The following is a 20,701-nucleotide window of genomic DNA, read 5'->3' as shown; positions in this document are numbered from 1 at the left end:
CTTCAAGCCTCTCTTGCCTTTCTGGGGCCAGCAGAGCTGTGGCACACAGGAAGACAGGTGCCATGTGCTGCTCCTTGCATTCCACTCTCCTTTTTCTTGCTGAAGGCACTGGGAGGAGGGAGGAGAGGTGTCTCCAATTGTTGGTATCATAACAGCAGCATCTGCTCATTGTGCAGATGGATGCTGGAAACCAGCAATAATGCAGCTGAGATGGCCATACATGCAAAAAAAATGCTCAGTGTCTAATCCTGCTTTTTGGCTAAGTACACCCTTTTGTGCCCTGAAATTGGTGGCTGTGCACTGTGCATGTGTGTGTGGCATGGGAGGAGGGGTGGAGGGCTTATAGCAAGTTGCCATCATACTGGTACCATCGATAGGCAGATGTTGGTGTGCCTGGTGAGGCTTCCTCCATGTCATCAGCAGGCTCATGGGTTGATGGTGATGATTTCTTCCTTCTTTGCCTCAAGATCTATTTCTGTATGTTGTCTTAGCATGATCTGCCTATATGATGAGATTTTCAGTGGTTCCCAATTTGTTTTTGTTTCTTTACTGTTTTTGTCTTTTCCTTTCCTTCTCTTTTCCTTTTCCCTTTTCCCTTTTCCCTTTCCCCTTTCTCCTTTCCCCTTTTCCCTTTTCCCTTTTCCATTTTCCCTTCCTTCCTCCCCCTGTTTTCATGACCAACTCAGACCCTGGTTGCTACCCTGGAGTCTCAGAAGCTCAAGCTGCACAGAGTAGGTACTCATTATCAGGATAAATAAAAACAAGTGCAGATACAAGTTATGTGACCACAGATGGGTGCTGCAGCCCAGCTGCAGCGAAGACCAGGACCCCTCTGCCAGCACAACCGAGAGGCCCCACATCAGTGGGCTGAGTGAGGACTGTCTGTTGGGATGTGCAGCGTGTGTTCGTTCCCGCTGTGCCTCTGGGCTCTACGTCTCGTTTCTTTCACTAAGTCATCAGTCAGTGTAAATTAGCAAATGTAGCACCCTAGATTGATTGAGATAATTATCCTAACATCAAAAAGTAACTGAAAGAGCTCCAAGCCCTGTCCGTTTGCGCCTGGTACGTGAGGATGCTCTGCAGTGGATGCAGTTTAGCCGGGCAAAACAAAAGCGGACTGGGTGGTCCGAAGAGAACAAACACCCCGTCTCTTCCAGACGTCCATCGCGGGGCTCGGTGTGAGCAGCGCCCCGGACCGCGGCAGGGGAAAAAACTGCAGCCGTGCCGGACCGCTCCTCCGAGCGCCGCGCCGCCGCCAGGGGGCGCCATAGCCCGCGGAGAAGTGGAGGCGAACCGGGACTGCAGCTCGAAGGGGGTAACGGAGGGGCGGGGCGGGGCGGAGCGGGGGCTTCTCAGAGCTGTGCCGCGACGGGACGAGATGTGACGGGGAAATTTCCTTACCGAGGGTAAGGAAAAGCCCTCCCGTGAGGCTGCTGCAGCCCTGCAGGTGGGACTGAAGAGCTGGGACTATCTCCAGCCTTGAAGACTCGCTTGTTTGGAAAAAGCCCCGAGCAGGTTGGCCAGAGTTGGCCAAGCTCACAGCATTGGACTCAGCATCTCCAGTGGTCTCTTCCCCTTCAGTCTCCTGTGATTATGTGGTTTCCTGGTGACACGGGAGAGCTAGTACGGCCAGTAGTCGGTGCTGGGCCCACAGAGCACAGCACTGCAGTCCTTGGCAGCCCCAGCATAATTAGAGGTGTGTTTATTTAAATGTAGGGATCAGAGCTAACATTTTCTCAGTAAGAAATGGTGACCAAGGAGGGAATGGGTGTTTGCAGTTACCAGGATTTATTACTTAAAGTCAATACTGGTAAAATCAACAAGAACGTATTTCCTACTCAGCAAGATCCGGGAGGGCGGAATGGCTTTTCAATGGCCTCTGCTGGCCACCTTCTTTCTGCTTTGACTTTACTTCTGCTAACCAGCAGAAAGCCCTCCTGGCTCAAAGCATCACCCGTGAGCAGCAGCCTGCTGCAGAACTCCCCCAGCTGTCTGCAAATACGGGGTACCTCATTTCTGAAGAGCAATTCAGCAAGCACAAACAAAGTGGTGGGCCATGGTTGAACAACCAAACATCTCCCGTGCTGCTGGAAGCTCTGTCTGCTCTCAGTGTAGTTACCTGTGGGGCCAAAGCAGGGATTTGGAAGGCTGGGGGGCCTTCCTGTGGCTCGTGATCCTGCAGGGAACTCATGTGGCTGTGTCACAGCCCCCCGGATGGCTGCGGGCCACTGGGGGGATCGGTGTGGCTGTGCTCTGTCACCTTGCTTTCTGCAGTGACAGTAGAGGATCTGCTCGGAGGCGTTCTCTGCAATCCTGGGGTATTTTCGAGCTGTTTAATGTCTTGCTCCTATAAGAGACCATGAGAAAGAGACTTAGGAGCAATGTGCCAGACAGCAAACTGTTTTCATTACACTGTGATCTGTGCTGTGATCGTGTGAAGTCCAGACTACAGCTGTGCTTCAGTGCCATCATCCGCTGTAGCCATCAGCTATGGAAATAACTATCTGGCAGGCAGAGGGGTTTTATGGAGCTTGACCAACCTGACCTCCCTCAGTGCCCAGGTGACCAACCTGATGGATGAAGGAAATGCTGTTGATGTGGTCTGCCTGGACATCAGCAAAGCCTTTGGCACTGTCACCCGCAGCACTCTGCTGGGGAAGCTGCCAGCCTGTGGCTAGGACAGGAACACACTTGGCTGGGTGAAGAAGTGGCTGTAGGGCTGGACCCAGAGAGTGGTGGTGAATGGAGTTACGTCCAGTGTCCTGCCACCAGCGGTGTTCCCCAGGGCTCGGTGCTGGGGCCTGTTCTGTTCACTGTCTTTAGTGATAACCTTGACGGGGACATTGAGTGCACTCTCAGTAAGTTTGCAGACATCAAGGAAGTCCTGATCTGTCTGGGGCAGCAAGACCCTGCAGAAGAATGTGGATAGGCTGATTGCTGGGCTCAACCAGAGATAAGCAGAGACAAACCCCGGCAGATTTACGGTCATGACTCGTGACCAAAATCTGTAGCAAAACTTTCTTCCTCCCTAGTAAGCAGCAAAGTCTTCCTTTTCCAGTCACATACATCCAGGCCATAGTGTTGGAAAATTGTTGGAAATGTCCAAATAATTTGTCAGGACAGTATCTCTGATAAAGCAGATTTTATTCACGATTGCAATGGCAATCGATTGCAATGGCAAGCAGGAGCACCTGTGGACACGGCGTCTTTACTCCCTGTTTTCTCCCCCTTGCCTCCCCCCCTCCCCTGTTTCCCCACTGGCTGGGCACTCCAGGTTCACAATCTTATCAGAAGATTTACAGTTGTTATTTCCTTGTTAATTTGTTTGTTATCTGGTGTCAGTCAGGAGCCATCCTGTTGTTTCCAAGATGTCTCAGCGCTCGGGGGGGTGGGGGATGATGCCAGGCCTCCCGATGTCTCTTCAGGTGCTTCCTTGGGCATGCCATCACTTGTTCTCTGGTTTGATCTCGTGCAGGATTTTCTTGCAGCGTGTATGACAAAATATACATATATACACCTATATACACCTATGTACAGAGCGTGCGTTCCTGGGAAGGGTCATTGAGAGGATAAGTGGCGTAAACTATTAGAGATCTTCCCCAAGTTAAGCAGAAAGACTTCCAAAAAAAAAATGATGACAGCAGAGATAATGAAGTAAAATAAAAAAAAATTATCCAATTCTAATGCAGAAACAACATTTGATTCCCACAGTAGCTAATTATAAACTCATAAAATCTTGCATCATCAATGCCAGGCAGTCCCCATCAGGTGAGATACTGCTTTTAAATGGGAGCAGCCTTCAAGAAATGTTTGTCTCCCACCCCAGAGCACACTTTGCTCCTGCAAAACCAGCTCAGGAGTTTGCTATTAGGATTCACTGTTAGTGAACAGTGAATCCTAATAGCAACAGTTAGTGGAAGGAGGGCGTCTTCTCCTCTAAGTGCATCTGGTGCAGGTCCTTCTCCAGTGCCACAAGGGATTTGTGAGGGAAGAAACTAAATAGGAACACGCAGGAACACAAACAAATGAAAAAAGTGGTATAAAGATCAAACTGGGCTTTGCAGTTTGGTGAGATTTTGAACCAGGGTAGAGAAAATCAGTGGGACCCTGCAGAGCCGCGGCGGCGGGCAGGGGAAGCGCAGCAGGAGGAAAAAACTCGGGGAGCTGGCAGAGGACCCATCTGGGAGGTGCCCATGGATCACCGTGGCCAGCTTTGCACCTGAGCCCATGGGAAATCTGCACAAGCAGGGAGCTCCGTTACCTGTCCTCATGCGAGAGGAAAAAAAGGTGTGTTGTGCAAGTGAAAGTGCTGATAAAGAGAGCCTTATCTTTGTCTGGGTTATTAAGCAATAAAATTTACTACCTGCAGAAAAACCTTTCTCACAGGTTGCCAAAGAAGTCAGCTGGAGTGAGAGCTCTGGCGCGGGTGCACAGTCACTGAGACGACTCCAGGACCCCAAGGCAACCAAAGTCAAACGGCTAGGGGATGGGGCTACTTTCTATGGGCTATCTTGCTTCCTGCAAGCCCCCTCCCACCAGCAGCTCCCCAGGCATAGCCGCACAGTACGGCACCTCTGCCCACCCCGTGCTTCAGCAAGGATTGCTTCCCTGTGCTCCTAGAAACCCCGCCAGGCTTTCACCACTTCCCATGGCTCAGCTTTGACAGCACAGGGGCAGGACGCACATCGTTGCTTTGCGTGCTCTTGTCAGAGGGGTGCAGTGAGATGAACGTGAAACTTCCTAGAAGCTGCTTCTCTCCAGCATCTAAAAAGTGGTGGGAAGTGGGTGAGCATAAGCCTCTGTGGGTGTGGAGGTGGATGATTTGCTTCCCTGGGAGTTCTGAGGAGGGTTGGGGAGCTGGAGACAGCTGCCAGCTATTGCTTGCCACAGTACGGGCTCTGCAAACAGGAGTGTCTCCAGGTCCTGCAGCCCTGCTGCCTTGCAACGTGGTGTGGATGCAGTGCTTGCAAGAGTACTCTGGCACAGCTCCTGTGATAGCACTCATCTGTGAGTTTCTCCTTTGGCGCCCAGGAGATGTTTTGTTGCTGCTGGTGCTGTAAGGGCAGACGGTCTCAGAGGCGGAGAGAAGGCTGCAGGCTGTGCTCATGAGCACTAATTATCCCTCACGCAAGGCCCCGGGGACCAAAGGGAAGATGGGTGTCAGTGATGTAAATGCTGTCTCTGGTGAGATGGCACATCCACTGAGGTGTACAGCACAGCATCACGGATATCTCTGGAGCGATCTCACTGGTTATTCTGCTACTGGAAGCCCATACATCACCTCAAAATTAAGAGCGACCTCAGTAGTGGGCCAGCCCTGTGCTCCTGGGAGACAGCTCTCTGACAGTGCTCAGACGGTGGCCATGAAGACATCCCAGACCCCAAAATGTGGGAAGAGAGAGCGGAAACCCTCATTCTTCCCAAATTTCACACACAAAAATATGTGAATACGCCGCAGGGGCACCTGCCTCTTTAAAGTCTTGGCCTGAAAGCTGGCTGGGGACAGGGGAGAGCCGCACCTGTCCAGAGTGGCCTCATGCTTTTGCCTCAGATTGAATTTTTCTGACTAAAGTGTGCAGTTCAGCTGTCTTTCAGTCTGCTGCATTCAACTGTTTTCAGCCAGCCTCCATCTGCCCAACGCAGCTCAGCAAGGTCAGAGTGAAGTTGCTGGCAAGACAAAAACAACAGACTTCCCAGACTTGGGGACAGCAAGCTGATAACCGGGGAAGGAAGGCAGATTATGAGAAAGGCCTTCAGGCTGCAGATAACAGCATGAGAGACTGTAGGCTTCATGATGTGCTGAAAGAAGCCCAAGCCACTGCACGCTTGCCCGCTGAAAGGCAGGGTGACGTTCAGCTTTGTAAAGGGACTGATGTTTCTGCTGAACACAATGGGGGAGTGAAGATGGGCACGAGGCTCGCGAGCTCACAGCTCCCGTGAGGCTGAAGGAGCATCCTCCTCCTCCTCCTCCTCCCCCCCACCCCAAACAGCCTGGAAGCAACACAGGAAGCACGGTGGAGAGAGAGTCAGATTTTTATTGTTCCTGAGGAAGGAGCAACTTTAGGTCTCTCAGAAAGGCTTTTCAGTATTTCTTAGTCATAAAAACTGGAAGAATATGCATGCGTTTAAGTAAAACTTTAAAATAGGTTTGGTGGGTGCATGTCATTATCTGATTCGTTCTTTTCCAGCGTATTATTCAGCACATCTTGTATTTCATCTATCAGCTTCATCATATCCTCTTCACCTGCAAAGAACATCAGAGAGAGGTCATTGCTGCTAGGGGCTCTGCTAGCTGGGCCATGAGATGCATATGATGAGAAGCACCTCCTGCTGGCCAGCATGACTTCCAGAGGACATGCTGGTCCCCTAGGTTGTGAAGTTTAATGGGTTTAATGGCAGAAGGCAAATAAGTCCAGCTCCTTTCTTGCCATTTCAGAGTCTCAGGACTGAGGGCTGGACCTGGTGCGGGACAGTGGTGGCACAAGAGCATCAGAAGCCCTGTGGTGTGCTGTAAGGACTCTTGCTGCCATCAGCCCCAGCGGGGCAGGTCTCCTGCATGCACTGTGCCTCCAGCTGCCCCTTCCCCTCCCCACCACCCTGGGACCAGTGGGCTGTGGGCAGACAATGGCTGGCACTCCCTGATCTGCTCTGGGTTCAGGAGTTTGCCTCTTCTTTTCAGAGCGCCTCTGCCCTGGTCTGGCTCCTGGCAGAGGAGTGGGGGGCACGGTGACCCACCATCACGGGCAATTAACTAATGTCCCGCTGGCCAGCTGTGGCCCTCTGGACACTTTCCTTAGTTTCAGACAGAAGAGGACCCGAGGCAGACACTTGTCTGTGAACCAACTTTTGCTGTTGTATATATTGTTTCTCTTGTTGACCTGTTCTCCTCGGGGAAGTGCAACAGGACACAGCTACATCTTCCCCGTGCAGAAAAGGCTGCAGAGGAATCTTTAGGACAAGAAGCTCTATATGGGGCCAGGGGCCACAGACCAGCATACTAATGACTCTACTCATAGCAGTGGGCTTTCTACTCCTCCCCGTGATTCAGAGAGAGGGATCTGTCCCTGCAGCCCCAACTACAGCCCCCAGGATCCCATGGGGATGGCAGCTTTCCAGGACTCACTCAGGGGACTCCCGGATCCCAGTATCCCTTCCAGATCTGCCAGCTGCACATCATCGAACAGGTCCTGCAGGTCCTGGAAAGGCTCGTCTTGCTGCACCTCCATGGAGGACACCGTCTCAGCTTCCTCGTTGTTCGGGGGCTGCGGGTTTGGCTGTGGTGCAGGCACCACAACGTGCTCCTGGCCCTTTCCTCGCCCGGCACCTTGGCCTTTCTTCTGCCGTTTGCTTATCTCGTAGTCCCTGCGGGGGGATTTCATGTAGCAAAGGGTTAGGTGACAAGGGCAGCATGGTCCCTCCTTGCCTGGCATGTGCTCTCTCGCCAGCACTGTGCCAGCACTCAGGCTGCAACTGGCACCCGGTTCACCCCTGCAGAAACTGGAATTCTCTGCATGGGTGGCCAGGCAGGGATGCGGGAGTCTGGTTGCCGATTTTCTCCTACCGCCAACCCACCCCTTACGAAACCCCACAAGCTCTCTCCTCCAGCACCAGTGCGGCCCTTTGGCAGATATAGGCTGAGGGCCGCCTGCGCCAGCGAGGACCTCTCCTCACAGAGGGCACAGGGCACCCTGTCGTCATGCAGTGTCTGTCCTGGGCTCAGGTCACGTGCACAGAGAAAGGATCACACAGTGTAAGAAAGTTTTACCCCAAAGCCCACTGAATCGAATCCTTCTCCTGGGCCTCTGCCTTTCTCTTCCGGAGCATCTCCCGGTCTCTCAGGCGGCACAGCATGGTGGAACCTAAAGGACAAACAGAGTGCTAACACGACCTCTTGACCGTGGGACCATATCCCTCCCTCCTTGTCAGCTGACAGGGCGCTGGTGAGAGTGCTCTGAGCCTTTTTATCATGAAGCAGGTCTTTATACAATATTAACTAAGGCACTGTACTTACTGAGCAGCATCAGCAGGGAGGATCTGACGATGTGCCACACAAATCTCACAGCACACCTCTGCTCTCTGTGCTGTCCTCACTATGGTCGTTCTTTCCTTTCTATCCAGCTGGTGTCTCCTGTCCGTCCCTGTGCTCCTGTCCTTTCCATGCCTCCTGGTAGGCAAGTGTGACTGCAGCAGTACCTGCCTCTCGGCTCTGTTTCCTCAGCCTTGGTGGCTCTGTGTGGCACTCTCACTGCTGCGTTTTGTCTAAATCTGGGCACAGTGATCCCAATACTATCTAACAATGACAACAGCCACTGCCACCAAACAACCAGCCAACCACAAAACCAAAAGCAGCTCTACTTTCTGGTGTCGTCTGTCGTTTCTCCTGCTCTTTTACTGCTGCTTTTTGTATACTAGTTCCAGGAGTCCCGGGTGGAGACACGCAGGAGAAGGCAGATCCCCTCCCTGAAACCTTTCATCCTACCTGGACCGCAGAGAAGAGGAGCACGGATGCAAAAGACATCACGTGCACAGACAGTGTGAGGATTTCTCAGCAATGGCAGGGGCAACTCGGCATGGCCAGAGATGGTATTAGTGATGGGCAGCCTCTGAAATAGAACCGCACACGGACCGCACAGCTGTGCAGGGCAGTGTGTGTGCACGGCCTGGGTGCAAAGCAGCATTAGGGCAGCAGAGCCCACCAGAGGCAACCTGGGGAAATGGAGCTCCAAGCAGCGCTGCGCTCCGCTGCAGCCTGACTGCCGAAGCGCACCTCCCTCACGTGTCCCTTTGTAGCAGCCAAGCTAAATTTCTTTTACTTTCAAAATACTCCTGAGCCATAAAAGCACCTCTCGCTGCATGCAATCTGTCTCCTCCCCAGCCATCCTAAGCAAATTGCTCTGCGCAGCCAGAAAACATCCTTCATTCATTTCTATCTGGACCAGCAGAGTGCTCCGGGGCTGCTCCAAAGCTGTGCTACCTGTTGCAGTCAGCAGGAAGAATTTCTCTGAGACACCCGCATCCAGTGAGAGATTACATATCAGAGAACACAAACATACAGAAATTAAATGAAAAATCCGTCCGACTAAAAGTCCAGCGAGAGCCTTCTGTCAGTCTGCAAAGAGACAGTGCATTGGAACTGCCTGAGAAACTTCGAGTTGAGACGTCTTTATAGGTGCCTCTGTGATTTGAAACAGCTTGGAAAAAGCCACATGCATTTACTATTAAACATGCATCTCCCATCCCCTGATCACGCACTGGTAAGGCCTTCCTATAAAGCATTAGTGAGAAAAAGACCATTCTTCTTTCTTCCAAAAAGTTAGAAGCACCACATTACCTGGCTCAGCGCTGTCCTGGCTGGCTGCGGTGGAAGGCAGAGAAGTACTGGAATAATCGTGGTCGTTCTCGAAGCTGTCCATTGCTCTTGGCTGTTCCAAGTAAGAAGCAGCTGATTTCCTTGGAATGCAATCTGGAGCTACTGGTGCAGCAGAATGAGAGCTTGAAAGAAGTGCAGACTGTCCTCCACAAACAATTTATCTGACTAGGCCACCAGCGGGGTAATAATATTCTCCTTATCAGAGTTTAAAGGTAATATGAGTGTCTGCCGAGGACCTACTGTGTGGACTCCAAAACATGCTGATGTTTCTGTATAACAATTCTGCTTCAGATAGGAAACCCGTGCTCGCTGCTGCCAAATTGTGGCTCAGATGCCCTTCACTAGAGCAGAGAGGATCTGCGTGTCCCAGCAGGACGCTGCATGGCCTTGCTGCTTGTTTCCAGAATGAGATGCATGGAGGAGTCATTAAGCACCCAGGACCCAGTTCTGGGATCTGGAATGGGATGTAAGCTGTCAGAAAAGTGTTTGCAGAGGTCTGTTGCAGTCCCACTGTGGGAAGGGACCTCCACCCCTCACAGCAGGCTGCTTGCAGCTCAAGATCCTGGCACCTTTAGGAGACCCCCAGGGACAGAAGTAGCCAAATCCAGTGAATTCCAAGTGGCTCAAGCAATGGTAGAAGAACTCTACAACGTGTCTACTCCCAAGGTCTCCGGGAATTGCTCACCTGTCAAGGCATGGGTGAACTCAACTGACTTGCCCTGTAGCAGAACAGCTCCTGGGGGTGCCCATAGCCTTTGCTCTCAGCAGACTCTCTGTAGGTCCCTGACAAATCCAGGCCAAGTTACAGATTTCATGTCTGGGGGTCTCCTAAGGTGGAACCTGGGCGGACGTGGTGATCTCTGCTGCCTTCCTGCTTGTCCCCCCAGTTACCACTTCCCCTTGGGGCTTCTCCCCTGTGTCCTTTGCAGATTATGTGGTACCTCTGGAGAGGTGGGGCAAGTCTAAAAGGCCCAAAAGAACCAGCATGGTGGTGGCAGCCCAGCAGATATGGAAAGGCTCTGATATGCGAAGGCCAGCGAGTGTGAGTGGCATCCTGAGATGGGGTGCTTCTGAGTTGCTTGTATCTCAGTCAAAAGTGAAGGCCAGGTGTGCTCTGCTGGTGAGGCTGTGTGATGCTGCACAACTCCAAATCACCCTGCCTCGTGCATCCTGAAATTAATATGTGTGGGGGAGAAGAAAGCACACGCCTGGTCACAGCTCGGAAAGAACTGTTCTGGGATCTCTGGACTGTTGGCAGCTGATACGAAATGTGGGAGAAAGGATGGGCACCTCTGGATGTTGCAGGGTGCTGAGAGCTCCAGCTGCATGCAGAATGACCAGAGCAAGCTGCCCAGGGCACGCTATGGGTTGACACCCACACAGGGATGCTCTTGGCTGCAGAGGCACAGGGGTCTGCTAGCCTTGATGCTGCAGCTCTGACTGCCTGGGTTGTGCAAAACTCAGCTTTTCACCCACATGTCTCCTGGGGAGGAGAAGCACTCAGACACTCGAGAGCCTGTTGAGGTTTGATAAATCTCTCTTGACTCAGCAAAAAATTGCCATTTTTTGGACACACTGTTCCACACATTTTCCAGTTAAGAATGCAATGAATTTATAAATATTGTTCATAAGTGAAAGAGCTGCTGTGCTCTCAGAGTCCGTAAGAGGTACTTAATGGGATAAATGGGGTTTAACATCTTACTGAGCCTGCACTTGCCTCTCTCAGGACCTAGATCCCTGTGAAGGTTTTGTTCTTGTGCATGAATTGCTGCAAATCCCAAGCGAGTGAACTTGTGATCCTGTGGGAAGGTTTGGTGGTGGATAACAGTGTGGAAATTACACACCCAGTCTTGAGCTATCTCTGCTTGGAAGTGAGTGGCACAGCAGAGGCCATTTCAGAGCCTGTAGTGCCCTCCTGTCCCCTAGCCAGTGCCGCAGCATGGAAGAACTCTGCAGTAGAAGTCGCCCAAGCTTTGTCCTTTCGGCTGCAGGCTGAATTTTCTGGTCAGTTTCAGATGAGTGAACCAGTGCAGCTGGATGCGTCAAGCGTGCCAGGCACTGCTTCCCCACATTCACATCTCGTATCCTTTGGCCCTGGGCCGCCTTCACCCACACACATCTTCCTTGATGGGACCTGGAGGAGACTCACTAGAGTGCATTGTGAGCCTCAGCTCTGTTTTCCCCCCATCTGGCACTGCTACTGCGAGGCAGCAGCCAGAGAATGGCTCTCCCTCCTACAGACACAGACACAGCCCAGACCCAAAGTTATCCAGAAGATCAGCATGGGCAGCCATGCAGCTGTCACTCTAGCAGCAGTCAGGGCACAGCTTCCAGTTTTGAGCTGCAGAATGGTGACCTGATTTGGGGCAGGCTGGAGTGCAAGGATCGGTCAAGCCTATCCCCAAGGTGCAGTGCACTCCACCTGCAGCTCCCCATGGTCTCTGGCACTGCAGACCAGACCCTAACCTCTCCTACTCCGTTTAAGGACTGGAAGGGGAAAATATGCTGCTTGTTGTTCAGGAGAGCCGTAGGGGATAGGTAGGGACCTGCAGAGCTGCAGAAGCAGGGACTGGGTGAGTGGTGCAGCAACAGAATTGCAGAGCAAGCTGCGTGCCGCTGTGGCCCTCACCCCTGCAGAAGTGGAGAGGGCCCAGAGCAGAGCAGCAGAGGTGTTAAGCCCTCTGGACAGCTGTGAGCAACTAACCAGGCTGGTGCAAAGCCCATGAAAAGGCAGTGTCAGGGAAACAATGGCAGTCTGCCTCTCCAGAACTCACAACCAGGCACTGAAGGTTGGCAGTAAGGAGATGAATCTAGGCAGACAGTTCCTGCTTTCACAGCCATTGTTCTGTCCTTGTAGTAGTCGCTGATAGCTGATAGATTTCAGACAATAACAAGGCTGGGGACAGGAAAAACTTCTAATGGCAACAGCTGCCTCCAGACAAAACAGTGATTGCAAAGCCAAGGCTCTGTCCCTGCTCAATTGTGCCTTGTTGCATCCTCCTGCAGTGTTTGCTCTTGCTCACTGCCCTCCATCATGGTTCTGGAGACCTCAAATCAAAAGGATCTCCATGATTGACCAAGTATGATTGCTTTATGTTTCTCCTTATTATTTTCAGTGGTAGCATTAAATCTATCACCAACGGCTGTGGATCTGGATGTGGGGGATGAACCATGTAACCAACCAGGCAGGTACAGTGGCCATGAGACTGGTATAGGTCCCAGACTGACAGTGTGGTCACCGACTGCAGGGAGCTCACTTGACTTTATGATGCAGTCAGACCCTTTCCCCAGTTACTACAAATGAGTCATGTGAGTACAGCAGCAAGACAGAGCAGCTTGATGCCTTGTGGTTGAGCACAGGTTTCACTTAACAGCGGAGCACTTCTTCAAGCAACATGAAGCTTTGTTGAAGCTGATCAGAAATCATAATCAGTCATTCTCTACGGGTGGAAAACCTTGTATTAGCCAGGTCTCTGCCACTGTGAGCAAAGGGACCCCTTGCATACTCAAGCTGTACAATTTGGGTGCACATATTCCGTCAGCAGAGGGGTGGCCAGCAGGGACAGGGAGGTGATTGTCCCCCTCTGCTCTGCTCTTCTGAGGCCCCACCTGCAGCACTGCGTCCAGGGCTGGAGCCCTCAGTACAAGAAAGACAGGGAGCTGTTGGAGAGGGTCCAGAGGAGCCACAAAGATGAGCAGGGGGCTGCAACACCTCCACTACAAAGACAGGCTGAGGGAGCTGGGCTTGTTCAGCATGGAGAAGAGAAGCTGCGGGGTGACCTCAGTGCAGCCTGCAGGACCTAAAGGGAGCCTACAGACAGGAGGGGAGTCAGCTCTTGGAAAGGGGAGAGAACAGCAGGACAGGGGAATGGTTTGAAGTTGAGGGAGGGCAGATTTCAGTTGGGTGTCAGGGGGAAGTTGTTTGCTGTGAGAGTGGTGAGGTGCTGGAACAGCTGCCCAGAGAGGCTGTGGATCCCCGTCCATCCCTGGAGGTGTTCAAGGCCAGGTTGGATGGGGCCCTGGGCAGCCTGGGCTGCTGTGAGATGTGGAGGTTGGTGGTCCTGCGTGTGGTGGGGGGTTGGGGCTTCATCATCCTTGAGGCCCCTTCCAGCCCTGGCCGTTCTGTGATTCTATGATATTTAGTGAAAGGTGATTCACATCCCAGCTGCTGTGGGAAAAAAGAGCAAAAAAAGATCAGAGGGAGCCCGCAGACAGCTGATGCATGCTGACCATTAGCCAGCTTGGATCGAACCCACCATAGCACCAAAAGTTGCCCTAGCACAAGGAGCAACCTAGGCATGATGCTGAGCAAGTAGGAGGCAAGTTCTGTTCCCCAGGAGCACATAGGGAGATCAGGTCTGTCTTGAGAAGACCCCCCAGAGATTCAGGCTCTCTAGAATTCAGGACTTCCACTCTGCTCTTCTAGAGTTCCTGTGGGTTATCTGGGCTGATTTCTTTATGGAGAAGTCTCATGGGAAAAGCTAAATGATACAAGAAGTGTGGATGTTGCTGTTTTCCAGTAGTTGGATGTGAAGGTGGTTTGTGGGGAGCTGGAGAGAAAGCCATCACCTCCCACACTGGAGAAACTGTACCTTTGCTAAATTGCCTCCTTCAGAAAAGCTGTTTGTACAGCTGTGTTATATGTTTCTTACTGCTCCCACATATCTCCCAGGAACACCAGAGAAATCTATAGTGCACAATGTGCTGAGCCTAGTTTGTGATACAGATTGGAAATGAATGTTTTGACTACACTCTTTTATTACTTCTTCATGGAAACTGGCTTGTGCTGTTTTCTCTCAGCCTGGCACAAAATAATGCCGTTGAAATAAGATTGTGTATGCAATTTTATTATTTACTGTCACTGACTGAAATGTCTGATGCACGCAGAGCATACAGCATAAGTTAATCACCTATTTGCAAGCTCAGAAAAGCCACCAGAAAGCCACCAGAAGGCTCAGATATCTTGACACTCCCCATCATTCAAAATCTGGATATCTTGCCTGGTTTTCCTAGGAAAATGTAGAAAAACAGAGTAAAGAATAGGAAAAAAAAAGAAAAAAAAAAGTGTTCACTGACTCACCCTTGGCCTCATGTGGCGCGTGGAATGGAGCTGACCTTTCTAAAACTGTTTGCTCATTGTTCCACTGAAAAGAGGTGAGACACTGAAAGGCATGCTGGTCTGCAGAGGTCTCTTCCCTGTGTGTGGTGTAGGTCCCACCATTGCTAGAGACGATTTCATCCCAGCTGGTTTGCATGTGAGCACTGAAGCTTTGCCCGAGCCCTCTGCACCCCCGAGGATGAAGACCCCTCCCTCCCTAGTTCACCAGCCTCCTGGAAAAGGAAGGGCTGTCCCCTGTGTCTCATCTGAACCCTTTTGGGACTTTGTGGCCGTTGCCCTGTGTTGTATCAGCAGCTGCAATATGACTCCATCCGTTCCCTTTGTGGCCATAGGCTGCCACCGGATCCCCTCGGCCTCCCACTCCAAGAGCCACCAGTTGGACATAGCTCCTCCACAGCTCCTCACAGTCCAGGCCTGTGGCCGTTTGCGGACCCTCTGCAGTTTCCCCATGTCCCAGGAGACAGATATCCCAATGTCACGCTGCAGCCCCAGTGCCCAGCACCCTGCAGAGGTGGCAGCATCTTCCTGTGCAATCTGGTTGTCCCTCCCTGCAGCCTGTGTTCTTTGCAATGCAAGCACCTGTTTATGTGCATTCAGCCCGGTCTTCGTTCAGCCCATCACTTCCCAGCCTGCACAGAATTACAGTGTGGTCCTGCCCCAAGGCAGCCCTCATACTTTTCCCTTCTGAACATCGTGATATCCCTGTTGCCCTACTCCTCAAACTTATGGTGGTCCCTCTGTGGTGAAGCTCTGCCAAAGGAACCATGATGTGCATAACTGGGCATCTGCACTCACAGAGCTCTCTTGGGAGGATTTACTGTTGCTATTTGCCTGTCCAGACTAGCCACCTAGTGCACCCTTCCAAACATCTGCATCCAAATCTCCCTTCTCCAGCTTGAGAAAAACATGGGCATGTTAGAGTGGGTCCAGAGGAGGGCTACAGTTATGATCAGAGGGCTGCAGTACCTATCTTATGAAGATACACTGGGAGAACTGGGCTTGGTCAGCCTGCAGAAGGCTCTGGAAGACTTTACAGTGGTCTTCCAGTACATAAAGGAGGCCTGTAGGAAAGATGGAGCGAGACTTCATCGGGGACTACTGTGACCAAGATAAGGGGCGAAGGTTTTAAACTATAAGAGGGGAGATTTAGGCTAGAAGGAAACAATTTTTCACTCAGAGGGTGGCAAGGCACTGGAACAGCTGCGCAGAGTAGCTGTGGATGCCCCATCCCTGGAGGTATTTAGACCAGGGGCGTTGAGCAACCTTGTCTAGGTGCAGACATCCCTGACCCAGGCAGGTGGTTAGAACTGGATGATCTTTAATGTCCCTACCAACCCAAGCCACTCTATGGTTCTGTGATTATTCATTCTCAGGCAGTACACAGACTGGGGACCTTCTCTCATCCTCTGCAGAGCACCTGGTTTGTTGCCAGTGTTTTTTTATGTTGGAAGGTCATCTGGCTGTGACTCTTGACCCCACATTTTGGGCCCGCTACCCTACAGTGCATGATCCAGCAAGCTGTTCCGATGGATAAATATTGCTCTCTCTTGTGGGATCAGTACTCTGCCAACACAGTGAGTGAAGGGGCTGGCATCTGCAAGGGCGAGGGGCATTCCCATGCCTGTGCCTTCTTGGGCACTGCCATCACGGGCAGGTGAAGCTGAGGGCTGCAGAGCCAGGTTCAGAGGATGCCAAAAGCCTTCTTCCACCTCGCAGTTAGGATCTTGTGTCCTTCCCGTGGGCTTTGGTTTTCCCACGGTGTTTGACAAGCACCTGCATTTACACAGCTAAAATTAGACCCCTGGAGGCCAGTGCCCAGGTGTGAGCTTACATTTTCTGCACACAGAGCAAGCACTCATTGGCATAGGTGTTCCCATCGCTCCCACAGACGGGCAAGTGCAGCAGGGGGCATGCCTGCAGCTCAGCCATCTCTCCACACGTCGGCTGGAAAGGAGAAACGGCAGTGAATGCTTCAGTGCAGGCAGCTCCCACCCTCCTCCCATGGCAATAGGGCAGCAGCAAGCGTGGCGAGAGCTGATTGCACATCAACTCTGGGGATCCCAATGCCCCTTAGGGCAGGCTCACGGAGAGGGGAGAGGCAGCGTGCCTCGAGGTGGGACTCACTGCCCGGGGTTGGTACTGGGCTGAGACTGCTGAGACCCACGGAGCTGGGGCAGCTTCTGGGAACAGCCTTTCTCCCAGTCGTGCCAGGCATTGAGGCAGCCCAATAGAAGCCACTATCAAGAGCAAATGGAAATCTCTTACCCTTCTCAGGCCGTTCCCCTCTTCCAGCTCTGCCCCTGAAACAGAGCAGAGATCCAAGAGTTCGGCGGGGGGAAATTAAGTGACAACTGTGACCAGCCTTTCCAGAGAGAGCTGGTGGCAGGAGCGTGAGGTAGTGACAGAGGGACAAAGGTGGGAGTGCCTGTACCTGTCTCTGAGCCCCTTCCCATAGCCCTCTCTCCTGGACTCTCAACCAGGAGCCCCACTGAGCATCAAATGCATCACTGGCACATCCCAGAAAGTGTGGGGTGTGTGTGCTCCTGTCCTTCTCTGCACCCCACCGTGCTGCTGCTGTGCTGCCTCGCCTCCCTCACCTCTTCTCCATAACAGAGATCCTGTGTCTTTCTGCCCTCCTTTGCACTCTCAGTCCCTCCACACCTCCCAGCCCACCAACGCAGAGCAGACTTACCACCGGCAGAAACAAAAGCTACCAGCATCAGCGCCAGCACCAGCAGCTCCTTTGTGGGCATGGCTGGCACGGGTGCATGCACTCATGCACCTCACTCCGCTCACAGCCTTTATAGCAGAGGGCAGCAGCTAATCTTGGCGCTGGGAAAAGCAGCATTTTGAGCAGTTTGACCTGCGCTGGGAACAGACAGACTGTGAACCCAGAGGTGAATGACAGCCTACCAGCTCCAGGTGCAGGCACTAGAGGCTGCTATAAAATCCCTTTGATCCCAGTGCAGGCTGAGTAATGCTGCTCTCCTCTCCAAACCAACCAGCCTCCCACTGCGCACATTACCCCCAAGACGACCCTCCAACTTCGTAGCTGCCATTCCTCATTTTCTGGTGACAGTGACAGAACACAAAGGAACAGCACAGAGCTGCATCAGAATAGGTCAGGTGGGGGTGAGAGAAAGGCTGTGCCCTAAGGGCAGCACTGCTGGGGCTCAAGGAGAGTTTGGGCAATGCTCTCAGACACAGGGTTTGGATTTTGGGTGGTCCTGTGTGGAGCCAGGAGTTGGACTCCGTGATCCTTGCAGGTCTCTTACAAACTTGGGATATTCTATGGTTCTGTGATTCCTACACCATGTGGATCTCCATTTAGATTGGAATACTTCATGTGCAAAATGCAAAAGTTGGGGCTGATCTGGGAGGCTGTGCCACTGAGGGACTTTTCAGCAAGGACCTCTGTTCCAGAAGACCTTGCTTTTTCATCTATGTGTAAGATGTTCAACATCAGTTTTTCCATGTGAGCATCCTTGCTGCCTCTGAGAAAACAATTTACCACATCCACCATGGAATCAAGATCAAAGGCTGAAGGGTGGAGGATGGAAAAGAGAATCGCTGGACAGAAAGTCAGTATCATAGCTGAAAAGTAGTTTTGACTAGAACTCCTCTGGGACAGATATGGCAAGATTAAGTCTGGGCCAGAAGTGAGAAGGCATCTCCTTCACCCTGGTGGTGATAAGAGTTACTCTGTACAAAGGGCTAGTGTCCTACAGAAACTGTCTGGAAGATCTGCAGACACGTGAGGCATGCACATGGGCACCTGCTGAAGAGACAGACACACCACATTCAGGATCTTTGTTCCCCACAGTCTTATCTGAGTCTTAGCGTGGTCCTTGCTGGCCCTGGACAGCAGAGATGAGCAGGAGTGGCTCAGCACGCATCCCTCGTGGTCAGACAGTCATGGCTCAGCATGGACTGTCAGGAACTTTGGGATTCCCCTTTCAGAACACACCTCTGCTCTGCTTAGATGGCTGTGCACACGGATTACGTTCCCTATTTACGCAGTTCAGTAACATTTGATGCTTATTACTATTCTGCTTCGAAAATCCTACAGGTAAAGTAAATATTTAACTGCACTAGCAGTTGTTCCCAAGGTACAGGAGTGCTAGTGGGGTGGCTTAGCCTGGTAAAGGGAGATCTGCCAGCAGCTGACAACTAAGGGAAGGAGTCTTAACTAAGTTGGTGGAACCATGGTCCTCTTGGTTGCTGCAGATGGCACAGTGAAAGCCACAGGCACAAAATCCTGAGCAGAGAAGTTCACACTGGGTATCAGGAACGAGCCTTCCCCAGGAGGGTGAGCAACCTGACCAGCAGGAAGACGGGGAATCTCCGTCCTCGATGGGTCGTGCACAAAGCAGTGGGCATTGTGGCAAGCAGTGCAGACAGCCCCGATGTGTGCGAGGCTGCACAGCAAGGCCCCAGGGCACCCTTCCACCTGCACAGATGGGTCTCATGAAGCCAGAAGCTCTCACATTCTGGCACATGATGATTAATTTCCTCACACCCCGGCTGAGCAACGTGTTCCCAACCAGCACTCAACTAGAGGACGACTCAGTGTCCTATGAGCTGCTCCCACCCAGCAAACCCTGCACAAGAGCTGTCAAGGGCCTTCATGGTCTTCTCCAAGGAATTTAATGACAAAAAAACTGCTGCACTTTGACTCCAAGGCCCCTGTCAGCTTCCCTGCCTGTGCACTGCGTTGCCTGTCCCAAGCTTGGCCTGGTTCCTGGAGTTGGGCCATGAGCAGTGCAGGAACTGTGCAGCTCAGATGTGCTGCTTTCTCTGCCTCACCCTCCTCATGGAATAGGCGTCCAGCAGCAGCAGGTTCTGCAGCGCTGTTGGCCAACGTGAGGCTTGATCTTTCGCCACCCAGTTTCTCAGCAGTGTTCAGATGCTGTGATCTTCACGGAGTGAGCTAAAATGACACCTAGAGGTGTGACAAAGGGGAAACCACCGTCACAGGCTCTCAGAGGAAACCACCTCTCAGAGGCCTCTCACGCCTCTTTCAATTTTGCTTTCAAGTGCAGGCTTGAAGCCTCCGACGAAAGTCCCAGCAACAGTCCCCTCCAGTTAGAGAGGGGAAGTCCTTCCTTTAGGTGGCCAGGACGCTCGCACCGGTCGCACGCCCCAGCATTGGCTAACAGCTCCATCTACAGGGACAAGCACGCATTTCAGCCTCCTCCTGCAAGTCGCAGGTGGAATCCCCTACTGCTGTCCCCAGCTTTGTCACAGCGCATCAGTCATGGTCCTGTGACTGTATCACACTTGCACTTCCTGGGGGATCATAGTGCAGCTTGCAGATTTTCCATCTTGTGGGGAATGGATGGCTGAGCCATATTGCATCATGTCACTCTTGCTCCACTTCTGCACAGCAGCCTTATCAGCAGTGTGGCCTTGATGCTATCACCAGTGTCGTCACCGCTCTGCCCAGCACCTGCCAGTTCCTTTCTGTTATCTGTTGCCTTCATACCTGCTCTCACATTTTGCTCTGCCTCACTCACAGAATTTTAAATCCTGTCCTGCTACTCCCCCTGGTACTCTTGCAAACTTACCCCCAGCATTTGCTGGGGACTCCCCAGGACTGAGGGCTGCCCTGTTCCTGCAACCCACGTGGGGGTTGCACGTGCCCCCATCACACCAGAAAGAAAGTTAGAAAGGAAAAAAAGAGCACTTCACCTTCACAGTCACCTTCATCTTTAGGATTCCCACAGGAGCCTGGCCATGCACTGGACCTCAGAGGCACAGGAGCCGGAAAGAGGCAGGTCCATTGCTGAACCTTTTCCTCTGCTTTGACTGCTCACCAGAATCACCACAGCTGGTCAGAAGAGGCCGTGGCTCACACCCAAGCTGCTCTTGGTCCTGCTTCCCTGGGACACCTCTGTGGCAAGGAACAACTGGCCAAGGAGGCCAGATTTGCCCAGGGAATTTGCAGCTTTCCTGCAGTTCCTCAGCAGCTTAGAGGTGATGCTGGCCTTCCTTTTTCCCATGGTCCCACATGAGTGTTGTATGTCCAAATCCTTGGGTATGTATTCACAAACACCCAGGAGCAGCCACCTCACATGGCATCAGATAGAAGAGCATTGTCACCACAGTGAAAGCCATTCTGTTTCCCGAAGTCTTTCCTGCAGCTTTTTGTTTCTGTTCCTCTTAAAAGGTGCAGAGTAAACTTTGTCCTTTGCAGTCAGTTATGCCAAGAC

The 20,701-nt window shown here is 52.2% G+C and overlaps 2 protein-coding genes across 2 annotated transcripts; both read right to left on the bottom strand.

The window, feature by feature from the left end:
- Positions 1-6,015: 6,015 nt before the first annotated feature.
- Positions 6,016-9,637, bottom strand: HEMGN (hemogen). The gene is made up of 4 exons (XM_010726185.4): positions 9,332-9,637; positions 7,766-7,859; positions 7,124-7,362; positions 6,016-6,244 (listed from the first exon to the last, which is right to left on the bottom strand). The coding sequence occupies exons 1-4, from the start codon at positions 9,411-9,413 to the stop codon at positions 6,138-6,140; spliced, it is 522 nt and encodes a 173-aa protein (XP_010724487.1). The 5' UTR covers positions 9,414-9,637; the 3' UTR covers positions 6,016-6,137.
- Positions 9,638-14,196: 4,559 nt separating this feature from the next.
- Positions 14,197-18,798, bottom strand: SPINK4 (serine peptidase inhibitor Kazal type 4). The gene is made up of 4 exons (XM_010726184.4): positions 17,182-18,798; positions 16,755-16,789; positions 16,321-16,433; positions 14,197-14,379 (listed from the first exon to the last, which is right to left on the bottom strand). Exons 1-4 carry the CDS (start codon positions 17,240-17,242, stop codon positions 14,325-14,327), a joined length of 264 nt encoding a protein of 87 aa, XP_010724486.1. The 5' UTR covers positions 17,243-18,798; the 3' UTR covers positions 14,197-14,324.
- Positions 18,799-20,701: the final 1,903 nt, after the last annotated feature.

Source organism: Meleagris gallopavo, chromosome Z (genome assembly GCF_905368555.1).
Source record: "Meleagris gallopavo chromosome Z, MGAL_WU_HG_1.1, whole genome shotgun sequence".
In the NCBI taxonomy this organism is placed as follows: domain Eukaryota; kingdom Metazoa; phylum Chordata; class Aves; order Galliformes; family Phasianidae; genus Meleagris; species Meleagris gallopavo.
Note: the sequence above shows the minus strand (reverse complement) of the source record. Positions and strands in the feature narration are given on the sequence as shown.